Below are 21,883 nucleotides of genomic sequence, written 5' to 3'. Positions count from 1 at the left end.
TTTTTTTTTTTGGTCTTCCTGTGTTACCGCCCTTGAGGTGAGGAAGGGACTGAAGCTCGTCATTAGGAAGTAATTTGACATCGCTTAATACAAATACACAGGGCTTGTGTTCCAAGAACAATTCCTATCACTGTAGCATAACAACCTCAGCACACTGCACTGTCGGTGAGTAGCGCATTTGGTGTAATTTGGGAAAACGGGTGTTTTTTGGAAGACAAATCAAGCATTTTTTTTACACACTGCTGTGCTGGCTGCATAAGGTGTAGGCAGTACTAGTAGTATTACAGTACAGTAGACTAGATTGCAGAGATACCGAGAAATATTGGAGCAGTAAAGAAATACTTATTTCTGTTAATAAATCGACCACTACTATTTTATAGAAAGGCTTTACACCATCTGTGTGCTACTTTACTTCGCGGTCTTATCGACGGAGAAAGAGAACGACGAGACAGTAAGGGCAGCCTGAAAAAGCAGGGAGTTGATTCGAGTCACTCTCATCTTGCTATATGACATCACTTTCTGTACAGAGTTAGTGGGAGTGATTTTATCGGTGGTGTTTCATCATCACCAGAAGTCTAAACACACTTGTTGTGACACGAAATGCAGATATGTTCTCTTACTAGCAACACGCTAAAATGTGTAGGCTGGTGTCTAAAGCAGTGTTTTTATATCCTGTGGTATATTTAAAATAATAATAATAATAATAATAATAATAATAATAATAATAATAATAATACAAAATCGTACATGTTCAATGCTTGTAGTAAAATGGGTTATTTTAGCGCGTCATGCTTAATCTTTGCAGGTGTGGTTAGCGTTTTTTTTGTTATATATACATAGTGCATGTCTGTTGATAAACCAAGCATCTGCAGCCAGACAGTGCAACAACCATTATTATACCGTTTTTTTAAAAAAAAAATTAAATATTAATGGTGGTAAAGATTAAGAAATCTGGATATAGTCAATTAACTGTACTGTACATTATTGGGCTTTTAGAGATGTGTACAATGGTACTGCAGTGTTTTAATATTTGACATGGGAGAAGTCAGACTAAATGCTGTAACATTGCTTTTATTTTCTAATAAGAGGTGCGTTTGCAGTACACCAAGGGCAGTAGTTGCCATGGTGTGAACATGTTATAAAGTAACCCTCTTTGTTTACACTGTGTTAGTCAGCAAATCCACTGGGTGAGCGGAATGAAGCTGAAAATACTAACCACATCCAGCTTTTTTTTTTTAATTGGATACATTTGGATACTGTTCTGTGGCTTAAAAAAGAGAAACGACCTTATTAATGATGTGATGAAGCCTTTTTAAATTCCTTAGAACGTGTGTACTGTATCGGAGAGATTGTTTCAGAATACCCTTCAAGTTGAATGCAAAGGATTGTAATTGTAGCTGAAGGGACCTGGGCAATTTAAGGTTGCAGTGTCCATCCTACATTTTTTTTTATATTGTACAGTATTTAGTCAAGTGCTGCAGTATTTAGAATTAAACCATCTTCCTGTCTTACTGAAATTCTTACATGGTGACACAACAGAGTAGTATTTGTGTGCATTGGAATGTCATGAAAAGTTTGGCATCATGACTTTATCTAAGTAAATATAGTGATTTAGCAACTTAATTGTTTTAGATTCCTGTGAAACTGTCTGATATGCAACAATGAGAGCTCTGAAAGTGCTATTAAGCATGTTAAATATTAACTAATGTAGACAGTATTTTGAGAAAATCTGTCCTCTTCAAGGAATGTTTTTATTGAAAGCCTGTTTTGATTTGTTTAAATGTAACTTTTTTTTACATAAACATTTCTTAAACAGTCTTTAAACATAAAAAATAGTTTTTAAAGTTTTGAGAATAAGGGTAAAAATAATGTAGGAAATAAAATTGTGTACATGGCACCCTTTCACTTTTCAGTTGTGGCACAATATTCACCTACAATTGAATTCATAGTTCACAACCCCGTTTCACCCAGCCGCACTCTTTTCTTAGGCTCTCCATGATTTTTAAGCAACAGACATGTTGAGGTGGTGCTGCTTTACTCATCGAACATTTGTCAAAGTGGTAAAGCACTCAATTATTCTTTAAATTGCTATTCTATCATGATAGTCCAGAGCCAGTACTGCAGTATAGCTTAATAAAGCCCCAGTCTGGGAAAGCCCAGGATTACTGGTATGAAGCAGCTGGAACAGTTTCTCTGCCTTCTGTGTTTCTGATTAATGCCAGCATTCAGATACACCGAAGCTGGCAGACCCTAGGGCCTTGAATAATTTATATGCAAAGGAGGTGAATAAGGCTCTCCTAAAAATGACTTCCCCCCTCTTCCGATAATTTACACTAATGTTTACAGAGCCTCTTAACACAAGTAACAAAGTGAAGTGATCCTTAAACACCCACCTCGGTGCCATTAGTTTTGAGGATGCAGCATTGTGGAGTAGAGGTTAGGGCTCTGGACTCATGACTGGAGGGTCGTGGGTTCAATCCCAGGTGGAGGACACTGCTGCTGTACCCTTGAGTAAGGTACTTTGCCTAGATTGCTCCAGCAAAAACCCAACTGTATAAATGGGTAATTGCATGTGATATCTTGTAACAATTGTAAGTCGCCCTGGATAAGGATGTCTGCTAAGAAATAAATAATAATAATAATAATAATGTTATGTTCTGACATTCCTTCTGGGAATGAAAGGGGAATAAGGTATATTTTTTCTGCAATCTTTGCCATTCGATTTTTAAGTTTTAATAACTGGCTGTTTAATTGCCCTTCTTCTCTTGGTTTGCTGATGGTCTTTCTGTGTGTGTACTATGCAACAGAGCAGAGGTGCTTTCTGCAATGGTGCTAACAACCCTTTCAGAGTCTGGAGTCAGTGAGTTATGTGGTGCTGTCACAGGAGAAAGGGAGACCTGACTTTCACGCCTTGTGAAATCCAAGGCATTTTAAAGGCTGGCTTCATACTTGTGTTGCTTCCCAAAACAGTATGTTGTTCAGACTTTTAATTAAGAGTCACGTTGGAACTACCATGAACTGCTGTGTTTCTGTGACAGGGTTCTTTTATTTTTCATTTCACACTGTCGGAGAGAAAGGAACCCCTACAGGCAAACTAGAATTAATTTCTTAAGTTTCTCTTAGTATTTATAAAGGATGTACTGTGCTGTATGTTGCGTTATGATTAGCCTAACCTCTTGTAAATATTTATCACTGTTTTATTTTTTAAATAAATAAATCATTGATGATCATTTAGGATGTTTAACCGTCTTTCATAAATCTAAAAACACAGACACATTGATTTTTATTTTACAGAAACCAATGCTCAAGCAGAAAATGAAGATCTGACAAACATTTTCTCCACAGTAATCTGATGTACAGGCTGTAGATTTAAGAGTGCATAGAGAATAGCAAAGTATTTCCTGACTGCAAGTCCTAATAAACACTAGGGTTACAGATGAGTGGGCGCCGCTGGATAGCTGACAGGAGGACAGCTCAATCCTTCACTAGGCATTTGGAATACATCTTTGCTTGGAAGGGTAACAACAACAGCCTTTTTTTTTTTTAGAAAAACAAAGTTACAATAAGATCTACTCTTATATGTTCATGAACTGAATACCATTAGCTGTGAGAACCTCTGGGGATATGAATTTTATACTGGACTGCAACACATTCAAGTGAAAAACTGAAGTAAAACATAAAACTATAACAATCATATATATTTCTTACATTTTGTTAACAGGGGGGAAAAAAATACAACAAAAAACAATTGCAGAGAATTGAAAAATAGTTTGGTGTGCCACAGTTCGGCAAGAAATGGCTGGAGGTTTAAGGACTAATGCCTGGCAGGCTTCAATTAATAGAATGATGTTTGAAATAAATAATGATAGTACTGTAGTTACAGTAAGGGCACTTACAGCAGCACTTACTGTAACTACTGTAATACTTTCATGCCACTAACTTATAATGGAATGTGGCCTGTAGTGAAGGAGGTTAAAGAATGGCTAGTCAAGCACTTGGTTGGACTCAAAGTATCACTGCCCTAAACACCTAACTGTGTCGCTACAGTCTGTTTCCACTGACCAGTGTTTTCAGACTCACTCAGATTTGGTCTTGTTGGTCCCAGGATAAAAAAAAAAAATAATAATTTCCACCTGCAGGAAGTCCCCGACCTAAATATTTAAGTAGAAACACATGCTCGAAGAGGGAACATATAGGGGTCAGGAGTTTAAGATCTTTTACCCTCCAGCCCAAACTACTGTATGATCCTTTTTTTCCAGTTTAAGCTCTGACCGTTCTGCTAAAATCATTCTCACCTGGGGAGGACAATCACTAAGGCAACAGCAGTGCAGGTTTGGTCAGTGGAAACACATTTTAAAATTCTAAAGTCATCAGCCACAGCGTGCACCAGGAACAGTTAAACGTTTTTTATATATAAACTTTAAAAACAACTTAAAGGCAATTGTAGTAAAGTAGGGAAGAACTCGTCTTGGCTGTACGGATCCATAGGATTATAAAGGTATTACAAATGTCATTTGTTTGATTAAACTGACATTTATTCATTTATTTGTAAGAGCATTATGTTTATTTAAATAGATTAGCCTAATCCATTGTTTTTAAGCTACTGTATCTAAGCATTGCGTGGTCTTGCGCTGCCTTGGCTCCTCCACATTATTGACATTTGTAATGGCCTAATGTTTATTACAGTGAAGCCAAAGACATTTATTTTTGCTGTCAACCATCAAATGCTTTGAAACAAATACTGTAAACAGCATCTCCCTGAGAGATGTTTGTAGACTGCTTTGCATGCAAACCCTTACGCCTTTTTTCCAATATTGTACTAAAATACAATAATAAATAGACAAGGCTACCAAGATGTTTAGTAAACAAGGGGTCTGAGTGGGATAAAAGCTGTTAAAAGTCCAACTCCCACTTGCTTGTCATACTCAGTTAATGGATCACATTTTGGGGTACCACTAAACCTCTAGCTTATTAATATCATTGGGATATCTCATCAGGGGTCCAGAGATATTTAGTAAACAAGCTGTCTGAGTTAAACTGACAATAAATGTTCAACCCCAAAGTACCACAAACTGCAGGGGTGTCACAAGACTTTTTCCCAGGTGCTGTATATTTTTGCTGTTTCACCATATGTTTTGCATTTATTTTACGGCTCCTTCCTGCTATCGGGCCCCTCAGTACTGCCAAAGATTTTCTATTGAAAGTATTCATGGGGTGCAAGACCTCAGCAGAAGCTTTCAGATAAAGGGCTGGATTTGCTGTACTTTAATTGTGGCCATTTACTTTGAATTGCGAGTACCTAAAAAAAGGATAAAGTAAGCTCTTACACTCCTCAATTGCATTCATGTAGAGACACTTTTATGGAAAGCATTTGTGGCAAGCCATTTGAAGTTTGGGTTAGTATGTCTTGAATTATTTTATTTCTTTCCTATTTGGTGCGGTTTACGGTAGAGCATCCAAAAGCTATGTTCCTAACATATGGTAGTAATTTATCAGAGCAGTGTGAGGTTTGGACAAATAACCTTCCCTGCCATTTACCTGTAAACTGCAGAGTCGACGCCAGGTGTTTGTTTGGATCTTTTTTCGTTTCATGTTCTGGAAAAGGCATTTATAAATGAAATATGCAGTACAAGTGGGCATTCTGCTTTTAATGTCATCCAATGAAAGGTGTGGACTGAATTGTGTATGATTGTGGTAATAATTGATGTATAAGCCAAGTTGTCATACCATAAAATACTTGCATAATTCATGCCTGCATATAGTATCACTGATTCAATCTGGTTGATTCATTAAACAAGATGTGGGTAAAATAGAGTATAAAAGTGTTATTTAGCCCTTGCAGTGGGCTGTACAGCATATTAGAGCAGCTGACACACAGTACTGTTATTGTCACATTTTAGGAATTAGAGCCAAACTCCCTGGAGGGAGAGTTAAATTATACAATGATCATAAACTGGGAAGAGCCTGAAGCTTCAGGAGACCAGTTGGAAACACTGCTACAGTGTCTGGGGCTAAAAGAAGGAGGCTTTTATAAACTATTCTGCTTGGGAATTCATGTTAAAACACGCATGTTTTCGTTACAAAGTTCAATTTTTAAATAAAAATGTTAGGCTGCACATAAACAATTTACATTGAGCTTCAGTTGTACTTTTTGTAGCCACTCAATGCTGGTGCTTAATTATGTTCTGACACAGTGAAAGTTTACCAAGAGACAGAAGTGCTGGGTTTTTTTTTTTGGTTTTGTTTTTCAATCAAACCCAATACAACTGACAAAAACTGACAATCAATGTAATTGTAAGTTTGACATTATTGATGGTTTGTATCTGCGTGTACAGTAATACATGAACCCTTGCTGTGTCAGTGGTTGGGATATAAAGTCTTCTATTCTTCACTGTTATTCCAGTTGATTTTCTTCTGAAGTGGTAACCTCTGATTGGGGGGGGGAGTAACTAACTAGTGTACCGGTACGTGATGCAGTGTATGCAAGTCCCCAAACCTTTCATATAGAAAGTCATTTAGCATTATTTCATAGAATACACAGTAAGAGTTCTGTTGTACAGTGGATGATGTTTGGAGTGTGTCTGACTAGTTTTATTTCATCATTTGTTAATGGTTTTCTTGCCTTTGCTCCTTTCAACAGGAAATCTGAACCTGGCTGGTCACGTTGACGGCGACAAGGTTTAATAATAATTGTTTAGCCGACAGTCACTGCAGTCATGGCTCTGCCGTTCAAAAAGGACTTGGAAAAGTACAAGGATATTGATGAGGATGAAATTCTCAACAAGTTATCAGCGGAAGAACTGAAACAACTGGAAGCCGCTCTCGAGGATCTTGACCCAGAGGTGAGTGTAAAGAGGGGCGAAAAGAGAAAAGATTGTAGAATGTAATATATAACTATGAATGTCTATGCTGTAGATCAGATGGGTACACTCACTGTGGTCCTTTCCACACCAGGGTTAACAGGTAAAATGATATAAGTAACTACTTCAGGGTCTGGGTGGAGATTGAATTGGTTCAATTAAATAATTTAGAACAGTGTTGGGGGGAAAAAAAAAACAGGACTGGAAGAGCCAACTTTGGCCATCACTGCTGTAGGTAATTACTGGTTTAAAAGCTTAACTGTTGCAGTAGTTGAGATTTTATCAGTAATGATTGATGATTGGTTGAAATGGGCCTTGCATGAGCTCTACCTGACAAGAATCTATACAATAACCAGCTGAGCTTGCAGGACCTGCAGAAACTTCTTCATCTTTTAACTTTTTGAAAACTCAATCAAATGTTTGTCCTTGAAAATGTCACCTGCAATTAGTTGCTTCAGAAATTGCGTTGCGTTTCATGACAGTGGGGCAGGGGGACAGGGGAGGATGATATCTACAGCCTCTGGTTTATACCTCTAGGAAATTTTCTGTGAGCAATTAAAAAAACTAAAATTGTATATATATTTTTTAGCTTATTTAGATTACACAGTTTTAACAGTCCGGCTGCCAAAGTCTACTGCCTTAATCCTAAAAATATATTGATACATTTAAATAATTACAAATGTAATTTTTAATTTCAGAATGCACTTTTGCCAGCTGGCCTCCGTCAGAAGGACCAGACGGTTAAGCCAGACACTGGTCCCTTTAACCGGGAACAGTTGCTTGCCTTCCTTGAGAAAGAAGCCTTGGAATACAAAGACAGGGAAGATACATTGACTTTCACTGGCGAGAGGAAAGGTACTGCTGCCTGCACGATCCCTTGGAGAACAGCTTTCTGTTTGTGCCTGTCTGCTTGTGGGGGAGGAGTTTCATAGAATTATATCTGTGACAACTGCAGATAAAACCAGAATCATTAGTAGCCATTGCCAGTTTTCTAATCTGCTTCCGTTAAACTGCCTTTAGAAGTGCACTGCATAATGTAAGGATTAGGATCTTAGAGGGCTGAAGAAGATTATAATCACATGGGATGATTTTTGAAGTTGCTTGACTAACCCTATACTGTATATTGATTCCTGATTACATGTTTAAAAGCGCTTCTGCTGATTGTTCAGTAGTGAAAATATATGGAAATGTTACATAACATTTGCTTGTTCTGTTGACAAATCAAATGTAGTCGGTTAGTTTTAAAAATGATGTACCTTCCCTACTTTTTCGTATCCATAGAAATGATCGCTAGGGATTCATTTCCCCTTTTGGCAGGTGTATAGTGGAAGCATGCATGTATTTTTACATAGAGAACCGCTTATTTAGTTGTGATAAAACCTGGTTAGAACAAACAGAAGTATCAGAATCTGGGAGTATGTGGAGGGATCACTCCACCTGTCTGTCAAACTTTCATTTTTGCATGTACCTACAGTGGATGCACTGTAGGGTATTGTGATTTACTTATACTGGTAGCTCTAATTTTGTATTTACAGAGGATGCATGTTAATGACATGAGAAAATCACATTTGGAAGGCTAAGGAATGTACTTGGGAGTTATCCAGGAAGTAGAGAGACGGGTCTTTGGAGATGCAATGTGTTAAAACAACTATACTATACACACAGTTGACTTTATGCTACAACATAGGATGCACAGTAATCTCAGCAGTCATTGGGCTATTGGTCAGAAAATGATGAGTTGGCTATTTAAATACATGTTGCTGCTGTACGTTGTTTTCATTTTTATTCATTTGTACATTGGTCCTACTCCGACGCTTGACTAGTGGTTTTCTAAACTAGTTATTTAAAGTGGACTCCTGTAGTCATTTATTATGACCTGTATCTTTACCTTGTCTGAAGTAACACTGATAGATTAAACTCAGATAAAAGAGATTTATTACTTGGAAACTGAAGCTCTTGCACAGTAATAGAGAAAGTTATGACTGATGGACTGTTATCTCGTTACTGTGTAATGTGAGCAATTAGAGGTCAGTAAAATGCTTTGCTTGTTATTCTGCTCAAAGAAACAGATGTTGAGGCATGCTCTGATAAAGCTGGCACAGCTATTATTTCTCATGGGTATCCCACAGACTCGGACTCCTAATACAATGGAGGCTATTGTTTGTTTGTTCATTTATTTATTAATTCATTTTACACCCTGGTTTAAAGGTCAAAAGTGAAAGCAGTATAATCCAGCTCTGTAGTGCATTATCAGGATAAGGGCTGAGTCTGGCGGGGTAGATTCAGTAAAAGGGCGGATGTAAGCGTGTTTCAGGGAGTGTTTCCTGCTTACGACATTGCTCAGAGTAGCAATTCTGTAAACAGTGTGTGGGTGTGGCGGGGTTGGGGTGGATCGAAAGGGCCAAGGTAACCACTGTTTCAAAACAGATTACGCAATACAGTATATACTGTGATTTATTATTAGTAATTTTACAAATACTGTTGCGAACTCTACTAGTGAACATAATTCATTGTTTCTATGCAACTGCATGTGCCCATGCATGTTTATTGCAGCAGGAATACCTTTTGTGCATTTTCCCATTATCATCCTGTCCTGCACTGCCTGATTTTAATAAGGTGTATCATGCTTGCTGATTTTAATAAGGTGTATCATGCTTGCTGATTTTAATAAGGTGTGTCATGCTTGCTGATTTTAATAAGGCATGGCATGCTTGTTTTGCATTTTTAACCTGACCACAGAGTAGAAGAGGTTTATTTCAGTGTACAAGACTCTTCAGTTCTATTGTAGTGGTAAAATACTGTTCTTTTTAGCCAACACATAGTGAACATGTGAATCTTCAGATACGTTTGTAAAACTAATAAGTTTAAGTACCAAAAAAATATAGATAGTTTAAGTTCCACACATTGTACTCACAAACAAAGCACTTTTGTGTATATAGTCTTTTTTTCTTTTAAATGCATTCTGTAGTGTTGAGAGAAACATGTGTTTTTTATTAGGTTGTACTCTAGCCAAATAAATTCCTAAGCCATTAATAAAACACTCAAGAGGTCATACTTGAGGAAGAGTTAAATACTCCAGAAGGGATGGAATTCTGGGATTTTGACTTTTAATAGGGTAGTAAATTGGTTATGAAAATTCACAGAAGTAATTGTCAAGCTGTACATTGAACTAGCATACATTAAGTATAGAGTAAGAGGATGACAAACTTTACAACAGAGCAATCTATCTACAGTGTCAAGCAAAGAGAATTACCTAGGATCATCAGTTATATAACTAGAACAATGAGTCATGACAAGTTGACTTTTCATGTGACTGAGGCAGAATTTATAATAAAAATAACCACAGTTTGGACTGATTGAATATACACAGTGGTACTGTTGTGTCTAGTCACATTTAAAGAGGTGTAAGAGCTGTATTAGGGGTTTCTGCAATTTATCCAGTACCAAATATTAACCACTAACAGAGGATTAATCATGTCAGAGGGTAACAATGCCATACAATGTTAGTTTCTGCCTATTGTAGTGTAACTAGTGCTGGGACGAACACAGGAGTTTCATGTTCGAAGTGTCGCTCATAGTTTAAATATTCGTTTGGATATTCGTTTGTTTTCAAAAAGTAATGAAAGCCATTATATTGCTCTGAACGCAGGCAGAGACAGCATAGCAGCAGAGGCAGGGGGCGTGGCCCCTGTTTGTGTGGCTTTATTTTACAGAAAGAAGTTAATATCTATGTAACACGTTAAAGTAGAAACATATCCCAGGAGTAAAGAATAAGTTGTGTAGGACTTACTTTACCCCAGTGAATTAACTACAAAACAAAGGACGCCAAATAGCAGTTCAAGTTAAACGTTGTTTTGTTTATTCCCGAAATAAATAGCCGCATTTTATTTCTTTTTTACTTTTTTTCATTCCTTGCCATTGCCGTTTCTTTCGCAGTAAACGGTAGCCATAGACACGTTTTCATAAATTAATAACATGAGGTTTACTTGTGCCATTTTGTAGCTGAACAAGCAAACGAAAACTGAACGCTCTAAAGCACAGTGCATTTTTGACAGATTGCGTTCCATAGAGATCACTATGCGTAAGCGCACATAATCTGGTTTGTTTACTTTTTGCTGTCTAAAACTTTTAAATAGAGGCTCAAGAGCTGCTGCGTTGATTCTGTGTGTGTGTCTTTTTTTAAAAATGTTTTATAAATCTCACATATCACACAGAGCTCTTTTTCATTTGCCATTTTTTTAACTGTTGTGCAGTTTCTGGTGAGGTGGTAAATAAGTGCAAGGTATTTTGTCATTTCTAATGAATACGAACATCTGATTTTTGTACCCGAATACATGTAAAAAAATACAGTACATTAAGAGCTGTCCTGGATCTGAGGGAGCACTACATTTTTCGACCTTGTGTCAGTTGAACACAATTGTCCATGCTGAGCAAAGTTTATCTTCTAGGACACAGAAAAACCATGATACATTAAACTATTGCAAAATATGGTACTGTAACATGCTAATTCATTTGCAGTTTTCTTAGTTTTGGTTTGCATGTTTCAAACTCCCACAGGAAAACTACTGATTAAATCTAATTGCTGGGTTGGAGACCATAGGGAAGTAGAAGGTCCCATGGTGACTCCACCACATTCCAAGGGTTTCATATGCTAGCCAAGTTTGTTGCAAAAGAAGGCTTCAAAATATAGTAACTGGTTGTGTACCTGGTTATGTAACAGTTTCTTTGTACTGTCAGGCTCCATGGCAACTTCTTCATGTTTTGTAGTGGAGACAGCAAAAGTAGAGGCTAAATATATAAAGCATAACTCTGAATAAAGTGAAAAAAGCAGTGTTTAGTGTGCACCAGTAACTATTTATACAGGTAGTATCTTTTGATTCTTTTATGCACATGTCATCTGTTTCATACTGTACACTTCCTAGTCAACCCCATTTTATGTAATAATAAAATACAGTGTAAGTTTGCAGGGGCAATAGTAGGTCTTCAACCAGTGCCTGCCAGTTCCCACTCTAAATCAGAAGCCCAGCTGTGTTGTTGGCTGAGAGCGATTTCCAGTACAATAACTCTTGTTATCATTACCAAGGAAACTGGCCACTGACTCCTGCCATCTATGTGAAACAGGCAAGGCTGTGTTGTGGAACTCTCTACTCTTGCAAATGATACTGATCCATCTGAGAGACAAGGCAATGGTTTATTAGTAAGGCTTCTGATTTTAGGGTGATGTCTGATATAGGCCAGGTTTCTAAAAATACCCGGATCTGATCTGTTTGTACAGCTGGCGTTTGCCCAGCCCCTGCCTGTTACAATTGAACAGGACTGTGTGTCTGTTCTGAATTAGGATCTCTGTTTAACTGGCAGAACTATAATTTGAGTCAGTGACTGACTACAGTCCAAACACATTCTTCCAACCCCTTTATTACCTTTTTGATCTTTTAGAGGTAATAAATAAATAAACAATCCTGTTTGTCAGGTATTGGGATCAGCACATCATGAATGTATACAATGCTTACAGATGAATGTAGATCAGGTAGCTGCCCTGTATTTGTCACCAGTACTAGACTTGACTCGTCTTCATACCCTTGCCTGCAGGGCTTGCTCTGGAGATCGGAGGTTTTCCCACAATCCTTGTACGTTTTTTTCTTGAATAGTTAAAAGCACGCATTTTACTTGCCAACATGTTTTCAGTCACAATGGCATGGAGTCTCTGACCTAATAAAGCACGGTTAATCCACAACCCGGATAAACCCACCCACGGATAATTGAGAGTGGACTGGATTTCTAAAAATTGTGAATTTAGCCCAATTGTGTGTATCCGTGCGTGGGCTCGTATTTGGACCACATCAAAATAATGAGCTTGTCCCATTATTTATTTATTTATCTACCTTCTCAAATGTATTAATTTTTTTATGAGAAAAATATGCTTTTCTTAAGAAAAAGGACAAAACCTGTGTGTGTGTGTGTGTGTGTGTGTGTGAGTGTGTGTGCGCGTTATTTGCTCTTTTATAGGCCTAGCCTAGATCTCTTGGCGGTCTTCAAATTGATGGCAACATAAATGTGATGTGTTTTCTAAATGTTTTTTGCTATACTGTACTTTGGCAACATATTCTTCAGGAAGGCAGTGAATTCTTTTCCCAGCCAATAGTTTTGACTGTATTTGCACTGAGGAAACTGCACGAGGTGTGATAGTAGTTAGCATTTCCGTATAAAGGAACCAGGCTATTTGTTTGAGGGAAATCAGCTTTTTGTCTCACTAATGTATATTTGGGAAGATCTTCTTAAACGTCTTGTAAGTGTGGGAATGATAATGCCATTAGTTCATTATTAACTGATTCAGAAGATTTCCAGGAGGGGCGCTTTAAGGGGAATGCAGCAAATTGTTTTAAACTGAGACTGCGAGCGAGCTTTGTTGTCCCCTGTCAGGAAGTTATTGGAGGTGCGGTTTGTACAGGAGCACATGTACTGCAAGTAAAACTAGAGGTTTACAGTACATGCATCTAGAGGACTTTTTTTTTTTTTTTAATTATTGAAAGTAATCTGGGTATATAAACAATCTGTCCGTACTGCGTCGTATTTTGCCTACTGTAATATGGCTGCCTTAGTGAGGTTTTCTTGGTATAGAGACCGTACACTTTGAGTTATTATGTTAATGTTTGGTACACAGCTGTATTCTATGATTTCTCAGTTCCAGAACTGTCGTTGTCCAATAGCAATGAACTGTTCTACTGCCAGTACGTACTGTATCACACACTTATTCTCATACTATTAACAAACCAATTTACAGCAAGTCCTCTTGCATCCTGGGGATGTTTTACGTTCACACAAAACATTTTAATTTGATTCTGTCATTTTGGAGCTATCAGTGGAAAATCTAACAGGCTGAGTGGGTCATTGAGCATGGGTTATAATCAGCTCTTCTTGGAAATATTGAGTGCTGCTGCAGATGTAATCTTTCAGGCAGCGAGAGGCAGCCTTGAGTCTCTCAGGAGGGTCTCTGGAATGCTTTGTTTCTCCGAGCCTTCCTTAGTGTGAGTCTTTAACAAACTGTGGCTACCAGTACAGAACCACAGCAGCTGTAATGAATAACCTAAACTTTAAGCAGTGTCCGGCTCCACTGGTTTAGAATGTTTAACTTATCTTTTACTCACCTTTTAAAAGTAGATTTGTGTATTTGCTCCTTTTCCTTATTGGTGTTTTCCACCTTCTTAAAACGAATACACAAAGCATTAAGCATTGTTTTAATACATTAATTGACTGTTAGATTTCTACCAGTACCAAACAACAAATGTCTTTTTTGCTGTAATGCTATTTAAACTTACTTACGATGGTGGTGTGTTGTCCATCTAGGGAAGGTTAAAACAATAAAAGTAAAACTCTGTGCAAGCAGTGTGTCCTTGGCTCAAGGTTAACGTTTTCCAGTTGCTGTAAATAATTTAACCTGTGTTTCACAACCACTTGTACGTGTATATCCTATACCCTTGTTCTGAAATGAATGTGGTCAAATTAAGAATTCAACAGATTTGTAGTGCATCTGCTTGGATTATCTGATCTAGAGGCCTGTAATTAAGAGGTCATACAGTGTGTGTGTGTGTGTGTGTGTGTGTATGTGTGTGTATATACTAGTATTTGTCAAAGGGACAGCTTTATATATAAAGAGATTATTTTGTAATAGTACTGTAAAGTCTTAATTTGAATGATGTTTTTACAGGCAAAGCATGGGTTCCCAAACAAAGGCCCATAGAAACACGACAAGAGGAGGTGACCACCCTTGATCCAGAACTGGAAGAAGCACTTTCAAGTGCAACTGATACTGAACTCTGTGACCTAGCAGGTAACTTTTCCCTCAGACACTGCATTGTGTCCTCTGTGAGAAGTGGAACAGCTAGTCTAACATTTCAACAAACAAATCCCAGAATGTGCCTTTTAATAAAGCCGAAACAACACAACACACATACAGTATGTTTGGAAGTGCACAGGTTGGCTTTGAAATTTAAGTTTAAAACCCTTAAGCAATTTACAAAGTACAATACAATCCAGGACACTAGATCCCTGCTGTACATTGTCTCTTTGTCTGTCTGGTGCTCTTAATTTAATACTGTGTCTTTGCTCCCAGTTCCCGCATTCAGCACAGCTAAACACTAGAGCCTAATAAAAACTAATAGCTGCAGTATGGGTTGTGCAGTACTGCATTAAAGTGTGACCTGTTAGTAAAAGTTTTGTACCGTGTCTCTCCTCCTTTCCCATGAGACTGGTGTTACATCTTCCTAACCCATTGAGCCATCAGGCTTCTTTACACTGGTGTCCTGGGGGTGAACTGTAAAATATGTGTGTTTCTGTGTTGCTCTTTTTGTTTAATTACTTCATACCGTTCTAAAAATGCATTTACTTGTGTATATTTAGAATGGTAACCTTTTATAACTGGATCAAGAATGTTTAGCAGTGTTATAAGTAAAATTGAATTCCTGTTCAGTAGAATCATGAATTCTTTCTTTTTTTTTTGTTTTTTTTTTCTAAAAAGCTATTCTTGGTGTTCATACGCTGGTGACCAGTACACACAGCTATGACAGCAGTGGCAGTTATTCCAACAAAGAAGGCTACAGCAGTAAGTGTTTGTGTGTAAATGTGTCATTGTCTGCCAAGTGTGTACTTTACAATTTTATTTGGTGCCCATTAAACAGCTCAATATACAATATACTCCAGTTACAACCAATTATATCAAAGCACATTTTAAAATGTTTTTAGTTTATACTTAAAAGAATCCAGTGTTTCAACCTGCCTTATGGTAACGGAATAGAGTTTACCAGGAATCGTCGTTTTTGCACCTCTACACAAGTGGTTGTATTTGAGTCCCTGATTTTATAATGCCGAGTACCATAATATCCACTCTCAGTAACACATATGTAGTTAATATGGAGTAATGGCAATGTTGATGGTGTTTTCTTTCTTTCTTTCTTTCTTTCTTTCTTTCTAATAATTCCTTAGCCGGTGTGGTCAAAGGTGAACAAATCAGACCTGTTTTCGATGAGCCACCTAATCCTACCAATGTTGAAGAGACTTTGCAGAGGATAAAGGGAAATGACCCTGCGCTGGTGGAAGTCAATTTAAACAACATAAAGGTATGCTTGTGCAACATTTCCCATTTATATAATGACTGAGGAGGCAGGGTGGAGGAGGTCTGAACCAAACAGAGCACAGTGTTGTAGCATCTATGATTTTGGTTCTCATTGAGACATGATTATTAAATCTGTTAAAGGATTTCAGAGAGTTCTATGTGGAGAAAAAAAAAAGTGCTAATCTGCAGAACAGGTTGCAGTCAGTTCAAACATGTAAACAAAGTCAGGCTAATTGCCTCATTTAAATGTTAAGTCATGCACCAAGGATTATAAATAAAGCATTAGCATGCTTGAAAACGTATTGCTGTTCTGTGAATGTATTGCTTTGAATGTGTCCCAAAAGCGAGTAATGCATTAAGATTGCATTTTCCTAATGTTTGGCTTTTGTGATATAAATGTAATCTTGTTATGTATTTTAGAACATTCCCATTCCAACATTGAAAGATTTTGCAAAGGCCATGGAAAAGAATACACATGTAAAGAAATTCAGCCTGGCAGCAACTCGAAGCAATGACCCTGTAGCTGCTGTAAGTGTTTAAAATATATATTTATTCCTGTGTTTGTGTGGTTTTTTAATTGCTAGGTATACTAAGAACTAAAGTGGCTTAAAAGATTTCTTGTTTTTATTTTCAATCGCTCGGAAGTAGTTAACTTTTATTTATTTTTTTACTAAATGTCTCTTATTTTGCATTGTTGTATTTTGTCCTTTTTTATAGGAGATATTTTTGCGTGTTATACTAGCATTTCTCTCTCTCTCTCTCTCTCTCTCTCTCTCTCTCTCTCTCTCTCTCTCTCTCTCTCTCTCTCTCTCTCTCTCTCTCTCTCAAAGGCTTTTGCAGACATGCTAAGAGAAAACAAGACACTAAAGAGTCTTAATCTGGAATCCAACTTCATTACTGGAGTTGGTATCCAGGCTATAGTCCATGCCATGAAAGAGAATGACACGCTGTCCGAGATGAAGATTGATAACCAAGTAAGAAAACACCTTTTATTGCTGAATCAGTTTTGCATACTTTCATAAGCAGCAGTATTTTTTCAGTCTATGGTCAAATTATGTTGTGATTTAGCTGCAGGCTGAGGGTTAATTCCAAATGTTCTATCTATGTATGGATTAAGAAAGACTAAAAACGTTTGTAATTGAGGCGGCTTTTTAGGATTCCGTGTTGGAGAAAAGTGGCAGTTGCTGTGTATTGATTCAAAACGGACATTAGGCAAAGCATTGAGCCTGTCCATTATGCAGTTCAAAAGGTCTATTAATTATTATTATTATTATTTATTTCTTAGCAATGGCGTGAAGGTGGCTAATGATTTAATGTAACATGTAAATTCTGACATCTCTACTGCCTGATAACAAGGCAGCAATAGATTTCTTCACTGTCATATACAAACTGTCTGTCCTCCAAAGCACTATACTTAATTTGGTCCATAACAAGGATAGGGGAAGATCGTTGGAGACAACCCATTTATGATTCAGTTTGCATAATTTCTCGCTTGACAATAAGCCACACCTTTTGGATTATTGTCATGTACAGTAAGAACATTTTCAAAGCTGCTCTGCGTACTTTTCCACTTGACTCCTACGCCAAAAAACTGCATTCCACATAAATGACGATGTCATCCCAAAACAGAGGCAGCAGCTGGGTGCTACAGTGGAAATGCAAATAGCCAAGATGCTGGAAGAGAACACAGGTGTTCTGAAATTTGGATACCACTTCACACAGCAGGGACCGAGAGCAAGAGCTGCAGCAGCAATCACAAAGAACAATGATCTAGGTAAGAGCACCGAGCCAGAATCCCAGATGTTTCCTGAGATGTGTTATTCTGCACAGGTACAGCCAGCTCCAGTGCAATGACTGTATGTAGAGTGTGGGAGTTTTAATGTTATGTGCAGTCCAGTGGAATGTTTCCTCTTTGATCCTTATCAAACGGCAACCTATGAATCATTGAAGCCTGACAACACCTGGCTGCATATATTCAAACAGTGATAACAACTGCTATAATATAATATAATCTTCACTTTTGTTAGCTGATCTAAGCATATTTACTGCTTCATAATTTATTGTATTTTATTGTTGCTGAGTTTGACGCTACGGTAAGTTTTTTTAATTTATTATTTTTTTTCATTTAAAATATCAGGAAGTTCTTTTGAGTGATGCACAATTATCACAATGTTGGACATACTGTAGTGCTGTTACCGTATGTCAATTTCCTTGCAGCAGTGCAGTGATCTACACTATTTTGGAAAGGCTCAGAACTCCTAAACTCTCCCAAAGTCCTACAGTACAGTTCCATGCTTTCTGTATTCCATAAACGTTTTGCCCTGTACATTATAATACTTCAGTTTGCATTATGTATGTTTTTCTTTTTTCATGTTTCCCACTTTATTATTATTATTATTATTATTATTATTATTATTATTATTATTATTATTATTATTATTATTTTAGATCTTTCTTTTGACTGCTCTGTTTTAATCTTTTCTTTCCTTTCTTCAGTCTGGAGTGTTCGAGTATGTAATTGTACAGAACCTTTTCCACCTGTTCAGCCTTGACGCTACAGGACACAAACATGGCATTAGGCGTGCCATGTTGGGTAGTCAAAACTGCGAAGCTAATTTCCAAGGTCTAAGATCTTGGATTATGCATCTTCCTTTTGTGTTGTGCTTCTGAGCATGTTTCATTAACCCTCTGGTTTTATTGCGTTCTCACGATTTGTGTTTATTTGCATGCACTAGAAACCCAATAACACACCATGTGTTTGCTGTTTGTACGGCAAATGTCTAACCTTTAGGAGTGTGTTTTCTTTGAAACTTGTAGACTTGTAAGACTGCATCTATCCACTTACCTGGTGACACACACTATTCAGATAAGCAAGGTTCAATAGGAAATGATGTAACAGATGAGACTTGTTACCATTGCACAGCAATAACACATTTTAGACTTTATACCTGAGCTTAGACATATCCTACAGGTCTCATGCTAACTACTGAAGCTTCTAGTAAAAACCTGAAATCGCAAGCAATGCTATACACTGATTTATTATTGTTTTTTTGGTTTTTTTTGGTACAGTAATTCTGATGGTAATGGCCATTACACCCTAGTCTGAGCTTGACTGTTTGAATCTGAATTTCATTTTTTAAAACTGTAGATGAATACCATACACTGGTATGTTTTAAATCTTATTAAACCTCATAGTGTTTCATATCAGCCATAACAAGTGGGGTTGTCTTTGTAATTTTATATTCAAAAACATTCACTGAACATTGATTTGAAAGTAAACGCAGTGTACAAATAAGTCCCATCATTTACATAACCTTCCTCACACAAATGTTTCTCCTGCATTTCTAATCAAGTTAAGCATACAACTTATATAAACCAATATTTTTTTGTGTTTTTTTTTTTGTGCAGTTCGCAGAAGACGAGTGGAGGGCGACGTGTAAACCTGGTGTGTTTGCCTGACAAATGCTGTGTTGCATCATGTGGAATAATTACAGCTCAACAGTCTTGTGCCAAACCCAGGGCAAGGCATCCTCAAACTTTAGCTATCTGGGTAGAAGGGAAATGACTGGAATAGCCTTCTCCAATAATTTAGCAGTAAATGTAGTTTAGTCTAGTAATTCATTTGAATAGCACCCATTTTGTTTTTTAAAACGTAAAACCTCTTAATTATCACACAAGTGTTTTTTATAGAGTAAAACGATAACATGACAGCTTAACTACACCATCAAGAGTAGTGTCTTGGTATTTGCACAACTTTTATTTTCTAAATATTGAGAGCATTGTTTAACTGAGAAGTGTGCCCTAGTGACGATTCAGCTTCGCGTCACAACAGAGAACGGTTAAAACTGATTGAAGGTATTGGATGTTTCTTGTTTTTTTTTTTATATATATATATATATATATATATATATATATATATATATATATATAATATATATGATTATTAGGATTATTTTTGTGTTGGGGATGCTGTTTATTTTATATATATACCTGTTTAAAATAAGTCTTTCATTCCAAGTCATTATCAGGCACTCCCTTTGTTAGTACTTGTAGTTGACAGGTTTGACTGTGTAGATTTGCAAGCCTTTCTTTTTGTGCAGGCTGTGTCACAGGCACTCGTTTTGCATGACCTTGGCTGTAAGAATGACCATGTAACTGAGTTATGGAAAGCTGTTCTGAGAACTGTCATGTTCTATAATGCAATTCTGGACCAAGCAGGTTGAATAGTACTGCACAGCATTGTTTCAATGGCACACCTTGCCATTATGTATCTCTTTGTATCAGAATCATTGCTATGGTGATACTGATGGTGGCAGTAGCTTTGGAAGCTATATTATAATCTGTAAATTAATGCCAAAGCAGTTTGTCTTTCGAGCCCTGATTTTAATATTTTTCCAATAATAGAAATTAAACAAAATAGTACATCTCAAGCATCTTGTTGAGAGTGTATTCCTTTGTCCTGTAGAAACAGAATGCTTATCATTGCCAGTAATTTACCTCCCTCTTAAATAATTTCATAATTTCAAAATATTTCAGTTTTCTAGATCTGTACAATTTCTGCTGATTTTTATCTTTTTTTTTTTTTTTTTTAACTCAATGCAAATGGGTTGTTTTTGGTAACATGCCAAAGATTGCTAATAAATACAAATTTAGATTTCTATATATTTTAAGTCTTCAGAAACCTCATAGTAACTTTATCATATGTAGCAATTATACTCCCAAGCCAAATGAGCTTGGGTACAGCAGTTGGTCAGCAATCTAGTCATGTGCAAATGCTGAAACTGCAAACAATGAAGCGTGCTAATAACTAGTTTGATAAATAAACAAGCATAAAAACAATAACCAGATCCATACCAGAACATGACCAGTTATCAGAAACAGCCCTCGGAGATTTCTGCATACTCGAGTAATTACCCAATTTGTATGGCACTTGTTTAAGCTTTCTAATTTTAAAAAGGGATGTTTCCTTATTGTATAAGCAACACAGCGTGGCTGTCTGCAAGACCAGCTGGATGGCACAGACCAAGTACATTTGCATGCTTACAGCAAACTATGTGAAAGGTGCTGGGATCAGTCCCGTGTAATTCTGTCTGTAATAAAAATGTTGTGGAATGTTTGCATTGTTGAACACTCTTTTGGTTTGTGAACGTATACAGTATAGTAATCTTAAATATAAATGTCCTTGTCAATATATTCATTATCTGAAACTGTTGTGTGTCCAATTGCAATATTAAAATTGGACATAAAAAAAAAAAAAACCCTTTTGGAAAAGGAATGTTGCCCTCCCTTTAACCCTGTGAATAATCACCTGTGTTATTGTAGGGTTATATTATATATGTGTCCCTTCACCCCCTATTCATACAGAGAGTTCGGTATAGTACTAAATGTCTACAAGTTACAAACTGCTGAAATGATCATTTACATTTATCACACAGGTTTTAAACAGAAGACGAGGAAAATCTTTTCTGTGCTGGTATTTACCAATTTAATGGCACGTCACAATGTAAAACCTGCTGAACAATACATGTTTTTATATATCGCTTTGTGATTCTCCACATTTTGTATCGTGTTAAAGCATGTTTATAAAAATTAACATTGTGTACTGTATTACCTGTAGGCAAAACTGGAATTCACCTTTCCTCTTTACGTTGTGTGTTTAACTTGGATGCCTGCCTGCCTGCCTGCCTGCCTGCCTTTGGGATTTTATAAAGCTAAAAAGTTTACTTTTTTCCCCAAAGGAATGTAATTCTATTAAATATGCAGTACTGACGTTGTGCTCTGCTTTCAGCTTTCAAAAGACGTATTTGTATTTGTATCTCTTGTCTTGTGCAATACAAGACTGTGGTACACTTGTTTGTATAAAATGTGAAATGGTATACAATATGGAAATAAAGAATCCTTTCGGAGAACTCTG

General features: G+C 37.0%; 1 protein-coding gene across 1 annotated transcript; it reads left to right on the top strand.

The window, feature by feature from the left end:
- On the top strand, positions 1-21,878 carry LOC117964292 (tropomodulin-3-like). The gene is made up of 10 exons (XM_058995149.1): positions 1-165; positions 6,641-6,842; positions 7,559-7,715; positions 14,566-14,688; positions 15,376-15,459; positions 15,840-15,973; positions 16,390-16,497; positions 16,800-16,943; positions 17,599-17,743; positions 19,378-21,878. Exons 2-10 carry the CDS (start codon positions 6,717-6,719, stop codon positions 19,407-19,409), a joined length of 1,053 nt encoding a protein of 350 aa, XP_058851132.1. The 5' UTR covers positions 1-165; positions 6,641-6,716; the 3' UTR covers positions 19,410-21,878.
- Positions 21,879-21,883: the final 5 nt, after the last annotated feature.

This window comes from Acipenser ruthenus, chromosome 21 (genome assembly GCF_902713425.1).
Source record: "Acipenser ruthenus chromosome 21, fAciRut3.2 maternal haplotype, whole genome shotgun sequence".
NCBI classification, from domain to species: domain Eukaryota; kingdom Metazoa; phylum Chordata; class Actinopteri; order Acipenseriformes; family Acipenseridae; genus Acipenser; species Acipenser ruthenus.
This window is presented reverse-complemented; position numbering and strand designations above follow the sequence as displayed.